This window comes from Thamnophis elegans, chromosome 10 (assembly GCF_009769535.1).
Source record: "Thamnophis elegans isolate rThaEle1 chromosome 10, rThaEle1.pri, whole genome shotgun sequence".
Classification (NCBI taxonomy): Eukaryota; Metazoa; Chordata; class Lepidosauria; order Squamata; family Colubridae; genus Thamnophis; species Thamnophis elegans.
Genome location: NC_045550.1, coordinates 3831185 through 3855841, shown reverse-complemented (window position 1 = coordinate 3855841; position 24657 = coordinate 3831185). Strand labels below are relative to the sequence as shown.

At 40.4% G+C, this 24657-nt stretch overlaps 1 protein-coding gene across 2 annotated transcripts in view; it reads left to right on the top strand.

Annotated features, from left to right (window-relative positions):
* Window positions 1–702: 702 nt before the first annotated feature.
* PTPRE (protein tyrosine phosphatase receptor type E) overlaps window positions 703–24657 on the top strand; it is a 139052-nt gene continuing 115097 nt past the window's right edge. Inside the window, exon 1 of one of the 2 annotated variants that reach the window (XM_032226027.1) lies at window positions 703–879. In XM_032226027.1, coding sequence (XP_032081918.1) covers window positions 773–879 — 107 coding nt within the window. In that variant the 5' untranslated portion in view covers window positions 703–772. The remainder of the gene's footprint in view (window positions 880–24657) is intronic. The other variant, XM_032226028.1, reaches the window with a different exon arrangement.

Here is a 24657-nt window from a genome sequence, read left to right as displayed (position 1 = left end):
CTTTACCTGGAGCACAGCAGGTAGCTTATTCCCATCCAGAGCAGGTAAAAGGATCTACAGCTGCCTTTCCAGGGAGCTTTTAAAGAGGGCCTGCCTTCACCTGTCGCCTCCTGGCTGTCCTGCCGCAGGTGCAGATCCTTTACCTGGAGCACAGCAGGTAGCTTATTCCCAGCCAGAGCAGGTAAAAGGATCTACAGCTGCCTTTCCAGGGAGCTTTTAAAAGAGGGCCTGCCTTCACCTGTCTCCTCCTGGCTGTCCTGCCGCAGGTGCAGATCCTTTACCTGGAGCACAGCAGGTAGCTTATTCCCAGCCAGAGCAGGTAAAAGGATCTACAGCTGCCTTTCCAGGGAGCTTTTAAAAGAGGGCCTGCCTTCACCTGTCTCCTCCTGGCTGTCCTGCCGCAGGTGCAGATCCTTTACCTGGAGCACAGCAGGTAGCTTATTCCCAGCCAGAGCAGGTAAAAGGATCTACAGCTGCCTTTCCAGGGAGCTTTAAAGAGGGCCTGCCTTCACCTGTCTCCTCCTGGCTGTCCTGCCGCAGGTGCAGATCCTTTACCTGGAGAACAGCAGGTAGCTTCTTCCCAGCCAGAGCAGGTGAAGGATCTACAGCTGCTGCTTGCAACGGCGCCTCTCGGGCAGCAGGGGGCTCCTCTGTTCCGCTGGCACCGCCTTTGAATTTGGGCTGCAGACACAGGCAGGCGGGCGAAGGAGAACGGAGGAAATTTCCTGCTCGGTTGCGAACGGGGTTCCTGCAGCCGCGCCGGGCAGGGCGAATGCCAGGGCGTCCCCTGCTTGCTGCCTGGGTTCGCAACCGGCGGGGCGAGGAGGGCATGAGAACCCGGCGTGCCTCGAGAAGCCGAGCTGGGCGAGTCCCTGGAAGGTAAGCCGAGCCAGCGGGCGGCGGGACACGAGGCCGGGTGGCCAAGCGGGGCAAGGGAGTCTGGCTGGCCGCCGCCTAAGCTCTCCCCCCACCGCTGGCAGTAAGGCCAGCTCCGGCAGAGACGCCGAGCTGGCTTCTCCCACTCAGCCCGGTGCCCGCGCCAAGGCATGGACCGACTCGAGCCCTCCTCCTCTTCCTCCTCCTTCCCCTTCGCCGCCAAGAGACTCTCCGGCTGCCCCGGGGCAGAGCGTGCCCTGGCAAGGGAGGCTGCGGAGGAGGCGAGCGGGGAGAGGCTGGGGCGCCGTTGCAAGCTTGGCTGCCCGCCCGCCCGAGGTGGGAGTGTGAGCATCGGAAATGGCATTTCCCTTGGCAAAGGGAGCGCCATGAAGGAGGGAAGCCAAGCGGCTCTCAGGCAGGTGGCAGCCGGGAAGGAGAGTCGCTTGGTGAATTGGAATGAAAAGCCAGCGTAAGTCAGCTGCCTTGGCAGCAATGCCCTGGGGTGGAGGGGTGGGGTGGGTGGGTGAGGGCAATGGGGAGAAAATGTTATGCCCATGTTCAATTTGGAGGAAATTTAATACATGCGTGCATGAGTTGCAATGGGCTTAAATTTCATAAGGTCCCCTACTTAGGACACCACACCACTACAACTCCGAAATGTAATGGAATCCAGGGGTGGAGTATCAACAGAACAGGGATTTAATACCTTGGTGAGCCTGTGGTGCTACAGGAGAGAGACCCTGGCTGGATATTGCACAGTAGGACCATGGAAAGGTCTCCATCCCTCAGGCAGGTGGCGGCTGGGAAGGAGAGTCGCCTGGTGAATTGGAATGAAAAGCGAGCGTAAGTCAGCTGCCTTGGCAGCAATGCCCTGGGGTGGAGGGGTGGTGGGTGAGGGCAATGGGGAGAAAATGTTATGCCCATATTCAATTTGGAGGAAATTTAATAGATGCGTGCATGAGTTTCAATGGGCTTAAATTTCATAAGGTCCCCTACTTAGTACACCGCACCACTACAACTCCGAAATGTAATGGAATCCAGGGGTGGAGTATCAACAGAACAGGGATTTAATACCTTGGTGAGCCTGTGGTGCTACAGGAGAGAGACCCTGGCTGGATATTGCACAGTAGGACCATGGAAAGGTCTCCATCCCTCAGGCAGGTGGCGGCTGGGAAGGAGAGTCGCCTGGTGAATTGGAATGAAAAGCGAGCGTAAGTCAGCTGCCTTGGCAGCAATGCCCTGGGGTGGAGGGGTGGTGGGTGAGGGCAATGGGGAGAAAATGTTACGCCCATATTCAATTTGGAGGAAATTTAATACATGCGTGCATGAGTTGCAATGGGCTTAAATTTCATAAGGCCCCCTACTTAGTACACCGCACCACTACAACTCCGAAATGTAATGGAATCCAGGGTGGAGTATCAACAGAATGGGAATTTAATACATTGGTGAGCCTGTGGTGCTACAGGAGAGAGACCCTGGCTGGATATTGCACAGTAGGACCATGGAAAGGTCTCCATCCCTCAGGCAGGTGGCGGCCAGGAAGGAGAGTCGCCTGGTGAATTGGAATGAAAAGCAAGCGTAAGTCAGCTGCCTTGGCAGCAATGCCCTGGGGTGGAGGGGTGGGTGGGTGGGTGAGGGCAATGGGGAGAAAATGTTATGCCCATATTCAATTTGGAGGAAATTTAATACATGCGTGCATGAGTTGCAATGGGCTTAATTTAATAAGGTCCCCTACTTAGTAACACCACACCACTACAACTCCGAAATGTAATGGAATCCAGGGGTGGAGTATCAACAGAACAGGGATTTAATACATTGGTGAGCCTGTGCTGCTACAGGAGAGAGACCCTGGCTTGGATATTGCACAGTAGGACCATGGAAAGGTCTCCATTCCCTTCCCCTTTTTCTCCAGATCAGAAGGGCATGTTCTGAAAAGTTCTGAAAAGCAAAAAAAAGTTTGCCATTATTTTGATTATTTATTTAACATTTTCATAAGATATAAACACATGTATTACATAGCCAATATCCTATTGTATTAAGTAGTAATTGCAGGGTAATTGCAATTGTAGGTTGTCATTATTTTGTATGGAAAGACCTAATTAGATGCAAGAAAGATTTCGGAAAGAAAAATTGTGGAAAAAATGTACATGATAATAAAAATCAAAGATATAGTTGATGATTGTATATATCAATTTTTTTTTAAAAAAAGAAACTGTCATCACATTCAGATACCACAAAGGCAATGATTACATCTTAGATGGCTTTACTTGAACGAAATTCAAAGTTTTTTAGGGATTTCAACAGGGTGACCTCCCATTCCTATGCAATCCTCCCTCCTGCTTTACTTCAGATGTGGGGAGAGGAATGAAAGGAAATTTGTATTTAAACTACAATGAGGGATGGCCTTTGGTATCCCCATTCTGAGCACCTAGCTGTTTGCATGGATCTGTCAAGTCTCCTTCACTTAATAACCAAGAAAGAAAACCACTGGACTCCATTTTGCAGAATTAAGTGTACTTTTACTGATTATAAGTGATGAGAAGCTAAGCAAAGCTGAATCTGAGCAAAAGAGCGCGAAAGCAATAGACATCAATACAGGATTCATTCCCCTCCCCTTGGTACCCCAGTCCATAGTCCACTCGTATATCACCACAGCCATCAGGTGGGAGACATCTTCAAAAATCATCACCAGGTTGGAATGTCGGACAGTTGGCCTTGGCGGGAAACTCCCCTCTTCCACATGCGCAAACGAATGGTGTGAACAACCCTCATCTAACAGTCCTCCTGTACAGAGTACTTCCCTCACCCAAATACCATGCCTCCCCCCTCCCCATTTCATGGCAGCCGAAAAGCAAGCAGTAAGGCAGAGGCTGACAGTATCCATCAAACTATTGGTAGATAAGGTTGAGTAGAGAGCAGGAGGGGGAAAAAATTACAGCCTTCTAAAGTAGTTCACTCCTGTTCACACAGATGGGGAGCAGTGATTGGAGGTGGTGTGAAGTTGGATTGGAGATATTGAGACCACCATCCTATGCACGCCATCCTATGCACACTTCCTCGGAAATATATAGTTGAATTCTGTAGTGAATACAATTTTGGGCTGGGCAGCCTAATGCTTTTGGTGTCTGCACCTGAGATTTTGAGGTGTGAATGCTGGCTCCAGTATGACACGTTTTATACAGTGCTTTGCTTGCAGGCTGATTCTCGAAATTAATTGCTGTATTACTTTGAAATTCTCAGAGATTGATACAGTGCTACTGTGAGATGGCCAGGTTAACGGTGGCGCCATGTTTGATTAATAGCATCTCTTGCATTTTGGCTAAACAAGGGAGCATTGGGATGAGTTAACAAAGATACGTTTGTAGTATGGCTTTTGGCTGAGGCTTTTTATTGGAGTTTTTGGCTATTATTCATCTCTTACATCCTAGGAAGGTATTTTTGTGAATGTATATTTTCGTTTAGTTTAACCTATAGTTTAGCTTATATGGTATAATTGAATCTGTGCTAAGCACCTATTGATATGTTTTGATTGCATTTCTTTCTTGTAGAGAGCCGAGGTGGCGCAGTGGTTAAATGCAGCACTGCAGGCTACTTCAGCTGACTGCAGTTCTGCAGTTCGGCTGTTCAAATCTCACCGGCTCAAGGTTGACTCAGCCTTCCATCCTTCCGAGGTGGGTAAAATGAGAACCCGGATTGTTGTTGGGGGCAATATGCTGACGCTGTAAACCGCTTAGAGAGGGCTGAAAGCCCTATGAAGCGGTATATAAGTCTAATTGCTATTGCTATTGTAGTGGTATTGAACACAATGTGTTAAAAATCTTATATATTGATTTGTGGAATTTATTTTCTCAGTGCTTTTCTCTGGAATGGAGAAGTTGAGTTTAGATGAGTAATGGCTGAGATTAAATACTGTACTATGGTTCTGCTAGATCTTGGGTCTCCAGTACAGAGAGTCATTTAGATGGTTACAGGTTAATTTAATTCCATTTTCAAATATATCCTGTGTTATAATAAATGTATCTTCCAAGACTCTCTGGATATATATATATATATATATATATATATATATATATATATATATATATATATATATATATATATATATATATATATATATATAACCACATATAATCAAAAATACTAAAATAAATTGAAGATGATTGGCCTTATAGACCAAACCTATTTTTTGTGATTATTAAATCTAGGTGTTATAATACACAAGATATATTTAGCCTTTGAAGAATTCATGTAAGTTTATGAGGTGTTTCGTACCCTATATTAATGTTGTCCCTCCCCAAATGCTTAACAGGTTGGTGTGCGTTTTATAATTACCGCTTTGAGGGGTTGAAACAGTGCAATAGCCATGTCATCAAGATGATCATTTTAACAGTTGCTGTTAAAAACCACCAATATTTTAGGGAGCAACATATGGTATTCAAGTTTCCTATTCTTGATTTGATCATCATACATTTGAAAAAGTACCCTTATGTGATTAGTATAGCTAACATGTAAGTGCAGGAATACACATTAAAGACTCTCAAAAACCCAGTTTCTGTCTGAACCCTATTTAACACACCACCTCTTTAGGGAATTGTTTTTCATCTTTATTGTTGTTATAGTTAGGTTTTTTTCCCCTCCTATGTGGCTATCTTCAGGTACTTGAAAAACACTTTCATATTCTTCCTGGTCTTCTCAAGGCTAAAAATATCGCGCTCCTTCAGTCATAATTTCTAGTTTGCAAATGTGAAACTAAGGATCAACATAAAGGTTTATGCCTTAAACTGGTCATACCCACTGAAATTTGTGTCATTCAGAGCTATAGCATTCTAAGAGAGCCGAGGTGGCGCAGTGGTTAGAGTGCAGCACTGCAGGCTACTTCAGCTGACTGCAGTTCTGCAGTTCGGCTGTTCAAATCTCACCGGCTCAGGGTTGACTCAGCCTTCCATCCTTCCGAGGTGGGTGAAATGAGGACCCGGATTGTTGTTGGGGGCAATATGCTGACTCTGTAAACCGCTTAGAGAGGGCTGAAAGCCCTATGAAGTGGTATATAAGTCTAACTGCTATTGCTAACTGCTATTGCTAAGACAGAATCCATACATTATGAAGAGCTTGGGACTTCCAATAATGAACATTTTTTTCAAAAAAAAAAACATACTATTCTGTGCCATTTTCCCCAGAGTCAGTGGTAAAAGTTATTTATTATTAAATTTATATGCTACTTGTCTCACTCTGAAAAGCAAGTGTCTCATGGCATCGTTCATTTACACTGCAGTATTGGAAGAAGCGAGTTGCATGGAATAGAACCAGACATGAGGATTGGATGGAGATGTAAAGACATACATTCTGTAAGGCAAAATATTTATATAACCTGATGAAGAAACCAAAGTATTTAGTATATGTCACATGGCGCTAGAAGTTGGCTTTGGAAGTAGTCATGTATTTCTGTAATTTAATATTACTGTAACGCGCTCTACATGGGGCTGCCCTTGAAGAGTGTTCGAAGACTTCAGTTAGTCCAGAATGCGGCCACGCGAGCGATTGTGAGTGCACCCAGATACACCCACGTTACACCTATCCTCCGCGAGCTGCACTGGCTACCCATTAGTCTCTGGACCTGCTTCAAGGTGCTGGTCGTCACCTATAAAGCCCTACATGGCATCGGACCTGGGTACCTGAGAGACTGCCTCCTGCCGATTACCTCCCATAGACTGATTAGATCGCACAGGTTAGGTCTCCTCCGGATCCCATCTGCCAGCCAATGTCGACTGGCGACTCCCCGGGGGAGAGCCTTCTCTGTTGCAGCTCCGGCCCTCTGGAACGACCTCCCCGTGGAGATCCGGACCGTTACGACCCTCCCGGCCTTCCGCAAAGCCACCAAGTCCTGGCTGCTCCAGCAGGCCAGAGGGCTTGTGAAATATTTAGCCCCACGGTAACTGTGGTTGTTGCGTATTTTAAGGTGTTGTCTTGTTTATTTATCCCCTTCCCTTGTTTATTGTAAGCCGCCCGGAGTCCTTCGGGAGTGGGCGGCATACAAGATCAATAAACTAAACTAAACTAAACTAACTATTTAATAGTGGTCGGGGGTTTATTTCTGTCTTTTTGTAATAAATTACAGAATATAGAAAATTGGCTACAGGATTACAATATATGGAAAAAGTAAGCTGCAACAACCTAGAATTATAGATATGACTGCCAACCTATATGGCAAGTTTGTCAGCCAATATTTTCATATACCACTGTTATGACCTGCTGTTGAAAATCAGGAATGATACTATATCATCTGGGTTCCAGGGCTGCTTAAATCTTTCAGCATAGAGCAATCTACCACTATCAGTTTTGAGCAATCTGTTTTAGTGTTACTTAATGAGTTTTTCTTGTGATTTATGAGAATTGTATGCTTGCAATACTTTTTCAAAGCTATCTATGGTCTGGATAGGAGTTGGTACAAAACTTAAAAGTTTGTAGCTAATTTTGTTAGATGCATGGTATGGATTTCTAGTTAAAAGTGGGAGCAGTAATAAGTGGGAATCCACATTTTATGGTTTTTATGGTATGTTTGTATTTCTATCCTTAGTTTTATGCTGATTATTGTGAGCCCCTGACTCCGTGATTGAGGTAACAATCAAATGAATAAATATAGGAACAAATTTAAAGTAACGTTTTATCTTTGTATTCATAAATTTTAAGAACAATGTCCAATTAAGGAACAATTTCTGTACATATTTTACAATTACATCTTGTGGAGCAAAATTAAGATTATTGTGTGGGCCACAGAAAGCAGAAATTGTTCATTGTTGCATTTCATTAATTCCTGGTATTTAAACTCTCTTAGTATTGCACTAAATAATCTTACCCTGTTGAGTAGCATATGATACTTAGAGGCATTAATGTGACAAATGAATTTAATTAAATCTAGTGGCATCCTTGCCAGGTATATCTAATATGTATACGTATTTCTATGCTAGCATTACAGGTTTTTTTTGTTTGGAAAAAAATAAGACAAGTTTATATTTACCAGTGTAACATTATAGTTTCATTTTGTTTACGGATCATTTTGTTTATGGAGCAAGATTACAACTGAGACAAATTTTAAAAGTTTTTTTCTACACCTTTATTATGCAATAATAAAGTATACTGTAGTGTAATAATAGAGTGTCATGAAGAATCTTGGTAAGAAAAAAAATGCTTATAATCTCAGTATATATCTAGCCGATTCTGTTTTATAGAATCTTTTGTGTTTGTAAATAAATCTCACTTTCTCTGTTTTGGCTTAGCCTTAAGTAGAGATGCTTCCATTAAATATCTAATTCTAAGAGCTTTGCAGTATCTGGGCATAATTAAATGGTCAAATAGCAGCAGTAGCTATTCACAGCTGCTTTAAGAAAATCTCAAATAAATTTTCTCATTGGTTCTTCGCTGAATTTGAAATTCTCATCATTCATCTATATCAGGGGTGTCAAACTGGTAGCTTGTTGGCTAAATGCGCCATACACAGGCCATGCCCATCCCAGCTCCGCAAATGGGGGAAACGTCACAAAATGTCACATGATGGCAGTGGTTGGTTTCAAAAAAAATTTCGAACTTACTCTGTGGGTGTGGCCTCCTTTGTGGGAGTGGCTTGCCGGCCATGTGACCTGGTGGGAGTGGCTTGCCAGCCATGTATTCTCTCTCTCTTTCTCTTTTCTTTCCTCTCTCTCTCTCCTTTTGTCTCTCTGTCCCTTTTTCCTTTTTTTCTTTCATCTCCCTCTCACTTTTTCTTTCCTTTCTTTCTTTCTTTCTTTCTTTCTTTCTTTCTTTCTTTCTTTCTTTCTTCCTTTCTTTCTCTTTCTCTTTCTCTCTCTGTGTGAGTCTGTCTGTCTGTCTTTCTGTCTGTCTCTCTCTGTGTGTGTATGTGTGTGCCAGTGGTGGGTTTCAAAAATTTTTGGAACCTCTTCTGTAGGTGTGGCCTGCTTTCCGGGTCCACTGGTAGAACCTCTTCTAACCGATTCGGTAGATTTGATGAACCGGTTCTACCGAATTAGGTGCGAACTGGTAGGAACCCACTTCTGCATGATGGCAATGTGACATGGAGAATTTGACACCCATGATCTAGATTAAAAAGAATGGGATGGAGATGAAAAGATTGCTGCAAAACAATTAGAAAGCTGCATATTACTGTTCCAGAACCTTGTTAAAATTATGCATTGATTCCTGTTCTGTCCTTGGCATTCAAGTGTTATTAGTGCCAAATGAACAGATGGCTAAGAAGGGTAAGGAAGAGAGCCATGGATATATCCTTGTTGAGGTCCAGTGTTCTGATTGTTTGAGTATCAATTCATTTCTCCATTTGATCTAGGACCCTAAAAAGCACAGTCACAATTTTCATGGAGTATATAATTCATTTTCAGGCTTCAGCTAAATATATGCAGGTTAGAAAAGAATTGCAGGACTAGCCCCATAATCCCTTAGACAATATCATCCATATGGCTCAGCTGAATACCTAAACAGAATCATCCAACCTTCTATAATATTAGGTGTTTCACTAAATAAGGCAAGATTCTACCAGGATATCCCCAAGTGTCAGGCAAGTATGTGCTTGTCATTAAATTACAGTAGCTGGGCATGCATTTTATGCTGTTCTCTAGACTTCACACCAGAGGTGGGTTCCTACCAGTTCGGTAGAGCCGGTTCATCAAATTTACCGAACCGGTTAGAAGAGGTTCCACCAGTGGACCCGGAAAGCAGGCCACACCTACAGAAGAGGTTCCCAAAATTTTTTGAAACCCACCACTGGTCCTTGGATAGGATTATTTTACACTATCATGCTCATATTTATAAAACTCAGTGCCTCTGTGAAAGGTAAGGATGACCACTGCATTTGTGGTGCAATAAAGGTTGTAAAATCAGGTCTAGTCACCTGATGATTGCTTTACAGCCATCATGACTTATGACTAATTGCCAGGTTCAGATAAGGTTGTAAGTTGAGGACTGCCTGCACGGAGCATGTTTGATCAGAAATGAGTGCCATTGAACTAGCTGTCTTAAATGTAGGCAATTATGGATTTGAACACAACCTTAATTTCCTGGTCTGATGTGGGGATGGACTCAGAGTGTAGACAAGGCTGAAGAAATAAAATATTCTGTCCTATTAGAGCCGAGGTGGCGCAGTGGTTAGGGTGCAGTACTGCAGGCCACTTCAGCTGACTGTTATCTGCAGTTCAGCGGTTCAAATCTCACCGGCTCAAGGTTGACTCAGCCTTCCTTCCTTCCGAGGTGGGTGAAATGAGGACCCAGATTGTTGGGGGCGATATGCTGACTCTGTAAACCGCTTAGAGAGGGCTGAAAGCCCTATGAAGCGGTATATAAATCTTAACTGCTATTGCTATCGCTATATATTTATACTATTTTGAATTCTGTATATGTGTTTTCATCTGGTTGTTGCAACAATGAGGAGGTAGTAAAAATTTGAATTTGAATATTGACTGTAATGTTTGGTGTATAATATATAATCATCAGTACAGCTACTTTATGAGCTGTTCTGAATGCTAAATGTCATATCCTTATGTTTCCAGATTAACTACTATGGAAATCTTTCATTCTGCATTTATCAAAAGAAGAGAAATACTCCGGGTTTTGTAGCAAATAAGCCAATACATCACAGTTATCACAATATAATTGTTATTTTAAAGGAACCTGTCAAGTGTGTAATATCGCTTCTTTTCCTGTTTCGAAAGAGGATTCAATTAGCCAGCTTGTGATTATAGGAGAAATAAAACAAGTTTACTATCACATTGGGTTCATTTTGGGAACAGATGTATTCTTGTATAGTGGTTGCTATCATAAAAACACTTCTGCTGTTAGAATGGGAAGAAAAAAAAAGATTAAGACATTTAGGATTAAATTTTAGCAGTTTGAATATATAAGATTATAATGGGCTGAAATCTGATCAAAAATTATTTGAATTCAAATGGCAAAAAAAACCAGATATTACTCTGGTCAGCTAAATGGTTGCAGCCTGTAAATGATTTTAAAAAAAATTCAAATATAGAGAAATGGTCACTATTTTAAAATGAAGCATTTAAATATAGTTTTGAGAACTGTTTGAGTGATAGGCAGATTTGGATGCTTCTCACATAATGGCAGCAACGTGGGGGGAGGCAAGCACAAAACTCCTAATTATCATAAGCTAAATCTCCAAGTTAAAGAAAAACAATTTGCAAGGAAGTCAAGATGAAAATCTGTTGTCCATTGTTCTTTCCACCTCTAGATGTGTGTGTGTTTTTAGCATGCTAATGATGAGCTTTAAAACCTGCAGCTCCAGATCTTGGCCGGGACATTCTTAACCACAGTTTAAGCAAAATGACATGTTACCTTTGCTTGTTCCAGTAATGGGCCCATTTGCAAAATTCTTCAGTACAGTTGCAAAAGCACAATCTCCTGGCTAGACTAACACTTCCCATAACTGAAGCGTTTATGGTCAGCCTGTTTAGCTTCTTCTGAGAAGTGTCAAAGTAGGTGTTAACGAATGCCATCTTAACAATGGCTATATAAACCAAAAGCATAGAAAAAGTAATTGCGATAAAGTAGTCCTGATTAAAAGCAAGTTCATGACTTACAAAAGCTCTTAATAGTTTGTTAGCAGGTTAATAGCTCAGGCTCTCATAATTGTAGCCTATGTTTAGTTTCAAAGTTTAATAATATTTGTATGCCGCTCAATCCTGTAGGACTCCGGGCGGCTAACAATACAAATAAATCAAAAGGAGTAGAAGAAAGAAAAGATAGATTTAAAAACACACCATGCACTCCGTTCTAAATGGGGCTGGACCATATTTTGGGGTCAACAGCCCCAGGCCTGCCGGAACAGCCAGGTTTTAGTGGCCTTACGGAAGGCCGAGAGAGTGGGAAGGGTCCGGATCTCTGCAGGGAGATCATTCCACAGGGCCGGAGCGGCTACGGAGAAAGACTCCCTGAGCTTGTTTGTTTTCTTGCAGATGTTTGATTACTTGATTAGATATCATCTTCAATGCATTCAGAGCAATACAAATGCTCGCCTAGTCTAAAATTATTCTTATCACTTTTTCTTTTATGGTCGAAGTATACCTAATGGTAGAAGTCTACCTAAATATGGAATCTGCAACTCCCTCATCTGTAATTACCAAATTCCTCTTTTTAATGTTATGCTTCTGCTGGAATAAAATAGCAATAGCAATAGCAGTTAGACTTATATACCGCTTCATAGGGCTTTCAGCCCTCTCTAAGCGGTTTACAGAGTCAGCATATCGCCCCCAACAACAATCCGGGTCCTCATTTCACCCACCTCGGAAGGATGGAAGGCTGAGTCAACCCTGAGCCGGTGAGATTTGAACAGCCGAACTGCAGAACTGCAGTCAGCTGAAGTAGCCTGCAGTGCTGCATTTAACCACTGCGCCACCTCGGCTCAAATCTAGAGGGGATATTGTCATCCTTTGACAAAGGAACCTTTTCGCAATCATTCATACCCCAATCAACATGCTTCTCCTTTCTAACTCTCCAGATTTCCTTTTTAAGAGGGGGAAACTCTACACACACAAACACAGACACACACACACACACACACACGCACACACACTCACACAGAGAGAAAGAGAAAGAAAGGAAGAAAGAAATAAAGAAAAAAGAAAAAAAGAAAAAGTGAGAGAGAGATGAAAGAAAAAAGAAAAAAGGGACAGAGAGACAAAAGGAAGGAAGGAGAGAGAGAGAGAGAGAGAGAGAGAGAGAGAGAGAGAAAGAGAGACATGGCCGGCAAGCCACTCCCACCAGGTCACATGGCCGGCAAGCCACTCCCACAAAGGAGGCCACACCCACAGAGTAGGTTCAAAAAAAAATTGAAACCCACCACTGTTCTACACATAGATCAAAATAAAGCACTGGGATGTAGTCACTCATTTAGAATATTTTGGAATAGCTCCAAAGCTCAAGTGAATCCACAAGGAAATAAAATAGTTTCTAGAACTGTACGCTGGTACTTTTGCAGCAGGTCAACCTCCTAGCTCATGTGTGTGTGTGTGTGTGTGAAACTCTCGTCATCACATTGTCGTCAAGTGTCATATTGCCACTTTAAGCCCATGGACCACAAGTTTGACACCCCTGTTCTAGCTGATTAAAAAATAATAATAAACACTAAAAATGAGAGAGGTGGGGATCTGGTAGGAGATAAGAGCTTTACCTTATGAGTACCGGGGGAGAGCCTTCTCTGTTGCAGCTCCAGCCCTCTGGAACGATCTCCCCGTGGAGATCCGGACCCTTACTACCCTCCCGGCCTTCCGCAAAGCCGTTAAGTCCTGGCTGCTCCAGCAGGCCGGGGGGCTTTCGAAATATCCAGCCCCTCGGAAATTGTGACTGTTGTATATTTTAATATGTTGTTTTGTGTATTATCCCCCTCCCTTGTTTTATTGTAAGCCACCCGGAGTCCTTCGGGAGTGGGCGGCATACAAGCTCAATAAAACAAACAAACAAACAAAGTGTCAACTCCAGTGGGTTGAATGTTAGCGTGACCCCTCAAAACTGCGGAGGACAAAATCGCGCTCGACGAAAGCGCGCATTTGACGTCATCACAGCACGACGAAAAAAATTAAAAATTGAAATAAAATTAAAATTAAAGCAAGCCGATTCACATAAAGGTAAGGATTAGGTTTAGGGTTAGGGTTAGGTTAAGGGTTAGGGTTAGGTTTAGAGCGTTACGTTTAGCGTTAGCTTAAGGGTTAGCATTAGGTTTAGCGTTACGTTAACAGTTAGGTTTAGGGTTAGATTTAGGGATAGGTTAAGGGTTAGGTTTAGGGTTAGGTTTGGGGGGGTTAGGGTAAGGTTTTCGCTTTATTTTTACATTTTTCGATCACAGCGCGATGTTTTCGTCGCGCTGTGATGACGTCAAATGCGCGCTTTCGTCGAGCGCAATTTTGTCCTCCGCGGTTTTGTGGTGGAACCGAATGTTAGAAATGTGCTTAATACCATTGGTATTAAAAGAGACATGTCTAATGGATTCCAATAGGGATGCATTCAGTGCACGTAAGCATGAATTATGATGACAGTTAACACATGCTTTACACTTTTAACGATATACTGCCTACAGCTGGAGGATACACACATAATTAATAATAGTCCTGAACTAAAACATGGCCTTGCATTGAATTGCATTTGTTAAAATATATAAACAACTCACTGGTTCTTTGCTGGAATGGCAATAGGCGGGCAACGTGAAACCATTTTTCTACTGCTGTGATTTTGAAAGAATTCTGGTATCCAAAATCAAGGTGCTACTTGCCACCCATAAAGCCCTCCATGGTAGTGGATCTGGATACTTGAGAGACCGCCTACTGCCAATTACCTCCACACGACCTATTAGATCTCACCGGTTAGGCCTCCTCCGAGTCCCATCTGCCGGTCAATGTCGACTGGCAACTACGCGGAGGAGAGCCTTCTCGGTGGTAGCTCTGACCCTATGGAACGATCTCCCCGTGGAAATTTGTACCCTCACCACCCTCCAGACCTTCCGCACAGCCCTCAGAACCTGGCTATCCCGTCAGGCCTGGGGTTAAGACTACAACCCGCCCGAATAGTATGAATGTTGTGTTTTAATTATGTATTTGTCTTATATGTTAAAAGTTTGTCTCCCCCCCCCTTTTTAAGTTGTAAGCCGCCCTGAGTCCCCCCAGGGAAAAGGGCGGCGTATAAATAAACTTTAAATCTAAATCTAAATCTAAAATGGACATTGTCCTAGGGAGGAAAACCATTTCAATTTTTTTAAAAAAGTATCACCTTCAGATATACTTATTTTAGAACTGGGGAATGAAAAGTTTACAATCCCTTTTGATCTAAGCACTGCAATCCAAATTATCTTTACCTATTCCTAAAATATATTCCAACACTTTTTTAAAAGCCTCCATGTTAAAAGAAGAGAAATGTCTGAGTCTGCTCAGAAATGCCTCTTGGTTGTTGAACGGGACTTATTGTAAGGAAAGTTCTTTGTAGGATTGCAGTCTAAATGTCACATCTAGTTTAACCCTGATGGGTGTTACTTAATAGAATGTGTTTGAAAAATAAATAGTTGCCCCCTGCGTATATTTGATTACAGGGCTGTTATATTCATTGCCCCCAGGGGTTTCATATTGACACAAGGCAGCTTGCTTGCAGATTCTTATACAGAGTATAAAGTATGTTCTGTGGGGAATATGGCTTTTTGCATCTGCCTGCATCTTGTTTCGGTGGTACACAAAGGGCCTTTTGAGGATCATTTGTAGCTAAATGTGAAAGATTTCGTTTGTGGTGAACAAACCATTGTTCTTTGGTCACAGTTCTCCTATTGATTTCAAAAATTCTGCAAGGCTAGATTAAAGTTAGCTGCCTTTTTATGTTTTCATAAATGAAAGATACTATTTTAAAGCATGTGTTTTATTTTCTGTTTATAATAACGGCCAGTGTTGTTATACTAACTGCATTTTGCTTTAATGCCAATATTGTATAAACTGATTTCTTTTTACAAAACCAGTTTCCTTATTATTATTTCTATAAAATATCAACTTGGTTGATTTATAGAGGTTTGTTACTGAATATCTCATATATTTTATGGCTATTATAAATTCCAATCGTGTTACATTTATAGAGGAAAAGAATCCACACTCTTATTTCCAAGAAAACTAATTTCTAGGTTAAACGTGGACTTGTTATGGCTTGAGGCTAAGGGTATCAGTCAAACTGTAATCGGTTTCTTAATTATTTTAACTAGTTAGACTAAATAGCCAAACATCTGAATCTGTACCATCAGGAAAAACAATTACATTATGTTTTAAATTTAATGAAATACTCCCACTTTCTAAATAGTGCAAACCAATTCATACTTGAAACAAACATGAATCTCTTTTAATGCTAATGCTGTATTCAAATGCAAAATATATTTAAGATAAAGTTCTGCCCTTGATATTTTTTTGCAGCCTCGATACATAATTTATTTTAATTGATGTTATATGTCCTACTGAATTTTGCATATTTTGAGTCCCAACGTTATCATATAAATATGTGCATATATCAGAATTTAAAGTGATTGTAGGTACAAATACAGCTTACACTTAATAAATATAACTGATATCAGTCCTTTAATGCATTTGTTACAATATGTGTGTTCTCCAATTTTCTCAATGACTGAATTGCCAAAGTATATATGTACATACTTGTGCATATCTATCAGTGGTGGGTTTCAAAATTTTTTCGAACCTACTCTGTGGGTGTAGCCTCCTTTGTGGGAGTGGCTTGTCAGCCATGTGACCTGGTGGGAGTGGCTTGCTGGCCATGTGTTCTCTCTCTCTCTCTCTCTCTCTCTCTCTCTTTCTTTCCTTCCTTTTGTCTCTCTGTCCCTTTTTCCTTTTTTTCTTTCATCTCTCTTTCACTTTTTCTTTCTTTTCTTCTTTCTTTTCTTTTTTTCTTTCTTCCTTTCTTTCTCTTTCTCTTTGTCTCTCTGCATGAGTCTGTGTGTGTGTGTGTGTGTGTGTGTGTGTGTCAGCGGTAGGTTTCAAAAAATTTCGGAACCTCTTCTGTAGGTGTGGCCTGCTTTCTGAGTCCACTGGTGGAACCTCTTCTAACCGGTTCGGTAGATTTGACGAACCGGTTCTACCGAACTGGTGCGAACTGGTAGGAACCCACCTCTGATATCTATATATATAGATAGGATAATATAATATATTAGAGCAGTATTGGCGAACCATTTAGGCAAAGAGTGCCCAAACATGGAAGGTGCTCATGCGCACACATGTGTACACCAGAGCACCGGAAACCTGACAACCAGCTGGCCAGCATGCATGCGCACTTCGGAAACTTAACAACCAGCTGCCTGACATGGGCGATGGCGCAGATGCCCAACAGAGAGGGCTCTGCGTGCACCTTTGGCACGCGTGCCACAATTCAAGGAGCCAAGGTGACGCAGTGGTTAGAGTGCAGTACTGCAGGCCACTTCAGCTGACTGTTAGCTGCAGTTCGGCTGTTCAAATCTCACCGGCTCAAGGTTGACTCAGCCTTCCATCCTTCCGAGGTGGGTGAAATGAGGACCCAGACTGTGGGGGCGATATGCTGACTCTGTAAACCGCTTAGAGAGGGCTGAAAGCCCTATGAAGCGGTATATAAGTCTAACTGCTATTGCTACTGCTATTCACCATCACGGTATTATAATATACAGGCTCTGAATCAGTCTGTGTAAAACTGCAATTTCCTTGCCATGAAGATATATTACCTGTAGCAAGGGCATGTCTAAACATAAGATCTCTATAGAGAATTTATTTCACTTGTAGAACACAGTGCTCATATAGTATAGTGTGCACTACATTCATGCATTCCTGCGCATCTAAGAGAGTTGAAGCCGCACCTCTTCCAGTAACAAAAGAATTAGAATTAGAAACAGGAGGATCTCCAGAAAGTACAGTACAATTAAAATCCAAACACCATTCTCACTGAAATTGGATATTGATCTAATATAACAATACAATGTGAAGTGGAACAAATTAAACAGGAATTAAAATTAGAATAAATCAATAAGAATAAAAACTTTGAAGGCATGTCTGGTTTATTTAAAAAAAACCAGTTCAAGGGTATGACTAAACAGATTTCAGATTGCTAGCAAGTCTTATGACACTGCAGTAAAAATGAGAGATATTGGAACAATTTACAAAGTATTATAAACATGAAATTGGATTTGACCAATGTTCCTAGCAGAAAACAGAAGGAACATTTTAAGGATTCAAGGTATTAGGAAAAATGCAGAAAAGAATCGCTTGTCAGTAAATTTACTGAGAAAGATTGTGTGCCCATAGAATATACAGCTTTAGATTTATGAGAATGAAAAAAAAAAACACCACAAGATGATAATATACAATTTGTTAATACTCACGTGAGGTGGCGCAGTGGTTAGGGTGCAGTACTGCAGGCCACTTCAGCTGACTGTTATCTGCAGTTCAGCGGTTCTAATCTCACCGGCTCAAGATTGACTCAGCCTTCCATCCTTCAGAGGTGGGTGAAATGAGGACCCAGACTGTGGGGGCGATATGCTGACTCTGTAAACCGCTTAGAGAGGGCTGAAAGCCCTATGAAGCGGTATATAAGTCTAACTGCTATTGCTATTGCTATATTTGATTGGATCACTAATCTTGTGAGCTGGAAGCAATAAAATAGGTGGGCAAGAATACCATGCATCTTTTCCAGTATATAAGTTCAGCTATTCTACAAAGAAATTTCAAACTTTTACAAAAGAATTTAGAAAACAAAGAACATCTTTAAACGTCAAGGAAAGGAGATCTTTTATTTTGTGATATTGCCTCTCGAAGTTTGAACGCATTTGTTTTTTTGATTGGTATTTTCTGAAGTTTGGAGATTTCCAGTAAATCTGCATTAGGAATATACATGTTATGTATCTCTATATTTCAAGGAGAGGAAGAAGTTACATGAAATTGTAAATCATAGCATGAAAAAAATAGCATGAAAAAAATTAAATATTTTTTTCAAAATTGATATTGAGATTTATTATGCATCGACTAATGAATTGGAATATCTGATAAAGCAACATCACTGGTTGCATTATTTGAAGAATACTACATTACTTTCATTGGATTTAAAATTAATTCATCCAAAAAAAAAAAAGAGAGTTTTTTGAAACCCAAGGATGTATCTGAAAGGATGGGTTCAGATTTTTTGGTGACATTATTAAAAAAAAAAGGAATCTATGATTTGGTCTTCAGGGTTGTTGGATTATTTTTGGAACATTTTTTAAGATGCTAAAATATTGCAGATTGTACACTGATGAGCAAAACTGTTAATATTAAAGAAATTTAAACTTTAATGTTATGTTGAATAAAGTTGCAAACTTTGGGATTTGTTTTTGAGTAACTATGGCTATATTATAATAAAATATTATAATATTATTTTGTATGTATGTATGTATGTATGTATGTATGTATGTATGTATGTATGTTGTGGCCCAGCAGGAGCCGTTGGAGCTGCAACCAGACTCCAACAGCAAGGGGCCCTATGAGTTGGCTCTGGAGGAGGTGGAGGACCCTGGACAGGGTGCCGACTCCGAGCAGGGTGCAGAAAGGCTGGTTGGCCACCAGGAAGCGCCTGAGCCTTGGACCAGTGGGGAGGAGACAAGGGAGTGTGATCCCGACATCATGCATTGGAGCAGTGGGGAGGAGCCAAGGGAATTGTTCCTGAATGCCCGGCAACGAAGAGCTAATAGGCGTAAGGAGCAGTTACGCAGTTACAGGAGATAATTGCACTCAGCTGGTGGTAATTAGGTTCCTCTCAAGACTATAAAAGGAATGATTGTGCACATGCCCTTTGCAGGAGTCAACTTATTCGTTAAAGTTGGAGAACTCTCTTGGCTAGCTTGGCAGGCTGGATTGCTGCCAAGGTTAGTCTGTGCTGGATTGCTGCCAAGGTCCTGTATGTGTGTTAATAAATCTTTGCAGTACCTTGGTCTTGGCGTGCTTTGGTGTAGGACGAGGGGGGTCAGAACATACATACATACATACATACATACATACATACATACATACATACATAGACACACACACACATATATACACTATGTTTCCCCAAAAATAAGACAGCGTCTTATTTTCTTTTGCCCCACAAAATATGGCCTTGGGCTTATTATAGGGGGAGGGCTTATTGTTTTGGGGTTGTCAGGCAGCTGCTCCCTTGTGAATTGCAGAGCCTCAGGGGCAAAGCAGCAACCGCCCGGCAAACCCCCTCTCCAGCCAGGCAGAGCGCCATTCACTGACTTAGGGGGTATCTCTAAGGCACCAAGGCACGTGGCGCTCTACCCACTCCCCAGCTCCCATGGCTTGGCACATTCGGGGTACCCTCCTAGGTCAGTGCATGGAGCTCTGCCCGGCTGGATAGGGGGGTTGCACGAGCGCCTGTTCCGCCCCCACAAGCATAATTTCTTCTCCGGCTTCCAAACTCCAAAACTCGGCTTTTGTCCTTTATTTATTGAAATATTTTTCTGTATTGAGAGTTTTTTCTTATTCTTATACTGTAATTAAGAAACCAGGGGTGAACCAAATCAATGTTTCAAAAGCTTGGATGAATACCCTGGTTTTCTCTTTGGATTGAAATGAAACCAGTATTGACTGACATCTACTTTTTAAAAGTGCATGATAAAACAGAATGACCACAGAGCTGCTTTTAGGAAAGGCTAATTGATGTAGAATTAATCAGATTTTTTTTCTGTGTGGTCTGGTGCCGTTTAACTCACTGAAATTAAACAATATACAAAAACATCTTGCATCGATAATCAATTTAATCTTTAACATATATTTTGTCTTTGTATCTATTTTTATAATTATTTATGGATAAACAGGACATTAATTGGTTTTGAAAAGCTACTCTAAATAAAATTTTAGAAAGAATGTAAGAAAAAATTGCATGGGAAATTCTGTGTTAACAGGAAATTAGACAGATACTGTATGTAGGGTGTTTATACTTTCCAATTTTACATTCTTCTGATCAGAATGTATATCAGTTTCTACACTTTTATCAGATCAATGATATTACCTGTGCCATTTTAAAATTGTGTAGGCCTTCAAGACAGAATGTAGAAGGAGGACCGGCAGAGCTAGGGGAGGAGTAAAAAGATGGATCGGTTTAGAATCGTTATGTAGCCACAAATGTACTAAGTTCAAATCCTTTGATTGCTGTTAACCTTAATGACCCTAACCTGATTGAACCTAACCAGGTTCTGACCATTATAGATAGATAGGCTTTTTTTTAGCAAAAGCCAGTAAATTAATTTGAACCTTCATGAGTGAAACTGGTTATTTTGCACCAGACAAGATTTTTTTTAATTAATGAAGATTTGCTATTTTTTTTGGCAAATGTCCAAAATGTTTTATTATAAAACTTGATTATATAATTTGGATCCTGTTCCACTTTTCCTTTGCAGAAGTACAATCCTGCTGGAAAGATGTGAAAACTAAATATTTATTCAGTTAAATTGTTATGGCTGCTCATCTCATTGTCATGATCATGAGCTAATTTAATCTCTAATGATCCAAAGTGTAGGCATCATGGTATAAAAGGTTCTGTTTCTAGGTTTCATAATATGATACTGTGTAAAGAATGGGACCTCTAGCATGTTCTTCCTTCCTTCCAGATCTGATGGAACACACACACACACATGTCTGTCTGTCTGTCTGTCTGTCTGTCTGTCTGTCTGTCTGTCTGTCTGTCTGTCTATCTATCTATCTATCTATCTATCTATCTATCTATCTATCTATCATCTATCTATGTGTCTGTGTCTGTGTCTGTGTGTGTATTTAGTGTCACAACCCCTGGTATGCCCCAAATATGGGAGGAAGCCTGCTGCTTCCTTTCTCTGTCTATCAGCTCGTCATAAGAGACCATCCAGACAGAAGCCCAATATTTTTACTGTTGCCTTTGTTACATTTGTGTTTTTTATTTGTGCTGATAAATAAATAAAGGGAGACTAGTATAGATCTATTTCAAGCTATTTAGCTCTCATCAGCTAGCCATACCCGTACTGGGATTCGAACGTGGGCTATATTACATATTAGGGAGACGTCTTAGTCATTAAGCTAAGACGTCTTAAGCGTCTTTAAGCATATATATATATATATATATATATATATGTGTGTGTGTGTGTGTGTGTGTGTGTGTGTGTGTGTGTGTGTGTGTTTGTGCTGATAAATATATATATATAAAATCTGGGAAGTCTCTCAATCCTTTCTGATAATGTGAAAACAATAGGTAACATTCTACAGTTCGTATTTACATTTTACAATAATTTTGAATACTTTTGCCAATATTGAAATATCTGTGATAAAAAATTGAGGAGCATTTTCGTATCTTTTAAACAATATGCATTTAATAGCAAATAAGAGAAAGATGTCTGTCATCTTTTGGATTTAAGTCATTACGTGGAACTGTGCTTGATAAAATTTTCCATTGATTTAGCTGGTTTTATTCTTTCCTTGAAATAAAGTTTTTTCAGTATGCTAAACCAGAGAAATGAGAATTTATTGGGTCTGAAATAACTGGGGCAGTGTTTAGACATTGAAAAATAATGTTGCAGTATTTTATTATAAACCACGAGTTTATTACAACATCCACAACCATAGAGGATGAAAATAGAATCACAGATAAGGATAATTTTAGATGGTGTACTAATTTAAAATAACAGCAACAAAACATAATACAAATTGTTTAGTTTAACTCAGACAATATGGTTCCTCTTTGTCCAGGAAAGGAATCCTCTGTTCTACAGTCTTCAGCTCATAGAAAAGCTGTGTCACCCATAAGAAAGGCAAATTAGAACAATACTTTTAGTAGGCTATCTCAAGGTCGCAACATAATATAGAAGATAACCAATTACGTAGTCTTTTCTCTTGCTACTATTTTTGAGTCCATCTGATTATCACAGTAATACAACGAAGCTGGAAGATTTGAGACGAGAATGAGTTGCAGGTTTAATTGTCTATTGTTTTACAGTTAAATATTCTGTCTCCTGTTATATGGGGAAACTGAGTTACTTTTAAAGCAGGCAATACCATATTCTTTTTTATTGCCATATTTCAGTTGACTGAAAATTAGAATTAGAATTACATTTAAAGAAAAACATTTAAAGAAAAATAATAAAATATGCTTAGTAGTGGCAGTGTATTTAGTAAAAAGGTGTGTCACTGAATTTAAAGGAAACACCATTTACTTCAAGGCTTTGCTATCTTAATTCTGGATTTGTTATATCTAATTTAAGAATACTCTTTCTGTAAATTAACACATACATTACATATTCACTCTGTAGTTTTTCAGCCCAAGTTATTATTGTTAATAAAGTAGAAAATGGATCATTAGACATAAGATATTTCAATGAACAGATTCATCAGCATATATAATTAAAGCTGTAAATGACTATAGTATAGTAATAGTAAACCTGTTATTATGATATGAGATAATGTTCTATGAGATATTTCAGAAGAGTCTAAAGACATATGCACTGGGGAATACTTGCTTTCAAATTAATATGTATGAAGTTATTAGGTCAAGGAAAAATGATACTTCATTTCTATAGAAAGGTAGTATTTTTTATTGGAGAACATATTGCATAATATGTTGACAAGAATTTTGACATTTGATTCATTGTGTAAATTGGCTTTTCTATGCTTTCCAAGTATTAAACTATTTTGTTTTTGAATTTAGGTGTATGTTAGCCTACATGCAGTATATTATGTGTTATTAATAACACTGGACATATTCCTGTGTGATAACCTATTTTAACATACAAAACAAATTTTGTCTCTGATTTTCTGGTAGGAAAGCTTTTGTCTAAAGAATTATGTATCCATAGGCAACCACTAACTTGAAAGAGAGAGAGAGAGAGAAAATGAAGGGTTTTGAATTCTTCACAGTTTTTCATATTGCTGATATGTACTGTGCTTGTTAAAACTGGATCTTGCAAAATTCTAATAGGAAGCAGATTTTAAGAAATAGACACTAGAAATGCTTGAAAATGAGGCAATTCAGATTGTGATATGCAAAACAATATAAACAAAAATAATATAATGCAATTTCTGTTGCATTGATTGAAGTGTCGTGTTATGTTATTGTCTGAAATTTTACCGATATTCAGTGTTGTGTTTTATGCAGTCTTTATACATTACAGGTGATGCTTGACTTACAATCACAATTGAGACCAAACTTTCTGTTGCTAAGCAAGTTGTTAAATGACTTCTGCCCTGATTTATGACCTTTCTTGCTACAGTTACTAAGTGGATTACTGCAATTGTCAATAACATGGTTGAAAAGCGAAATTTTACTTATCAGAAGGTCACAGCAATAGCAATAGCAGTTAGACTTATATACCACTTCATAGGGCTTTCAGCCCTCTGTAAGCGGTTTACAGAGTCAGCATATCGCCCCCACAATCTGGGTCCTCATTTTACCCACCTCGGAAGGATGGAAGGCTGAGTCAACCTTGAGCCGGTGAGATTAGAACCGCTGAACTGCAGAACTGCAGTCTGCTGAAGTAGCCCTGCAGTGCTGCATTTAACCACTGTGCCACCTCGGCTCTTTAAAGTGATCCCATGACTCCACAACACTGCAACTATCATAAGTGCATGCCAAGCCAATTGCCAAGTGTCCAAATTTTGATCACATGATCACAGGGATGCTGCAAAAATCACTTTCTACTGGTCACTAAATGTAGGTTGTAAATCAAGGTCTACAATGGATTGTTGACAGGCAGTAGAACACATTTCTGTCTAAAAAGTAAGTCCGTAGACAAGACATATTTTTTTAGATATTCTTTAAAATTATCACTAACATATCCTTAGAACTTAATTAATGGAATAGTTAATGGGATTTTAAGGAAAATGGAAATTGTGCTCTTACATCCATTCATTTATATACTTTGGATTACCATAATTGTATTCATCTTTTTTAAAACAATCTTATTGTTATGATAGTAGATCCTTTAACATATTGTGTAATGCCATAAAATATACTATTAATTTGGCACAGATCAGGGGTGGGTTTCTCGCCCCGTTCCAACCGGTTCGGTTGGAACGGGGCTGGCGGCGTCCTCGTGCACGCGTGCAGTGCACGCATGCGTACTAGCATCTGTGCGATGCTCCAGCTGCTCCTGGAGGATCACGTAGGCACTGTATGCATCCTGCGCATGCGTGGAAGCGCAGAACTCATCAAAACTGGGTAAGGAGCGCGGGCGGACGGGTGGGCCCTTCGCCGTTCCCGGAAGTTACTTACTTCCGG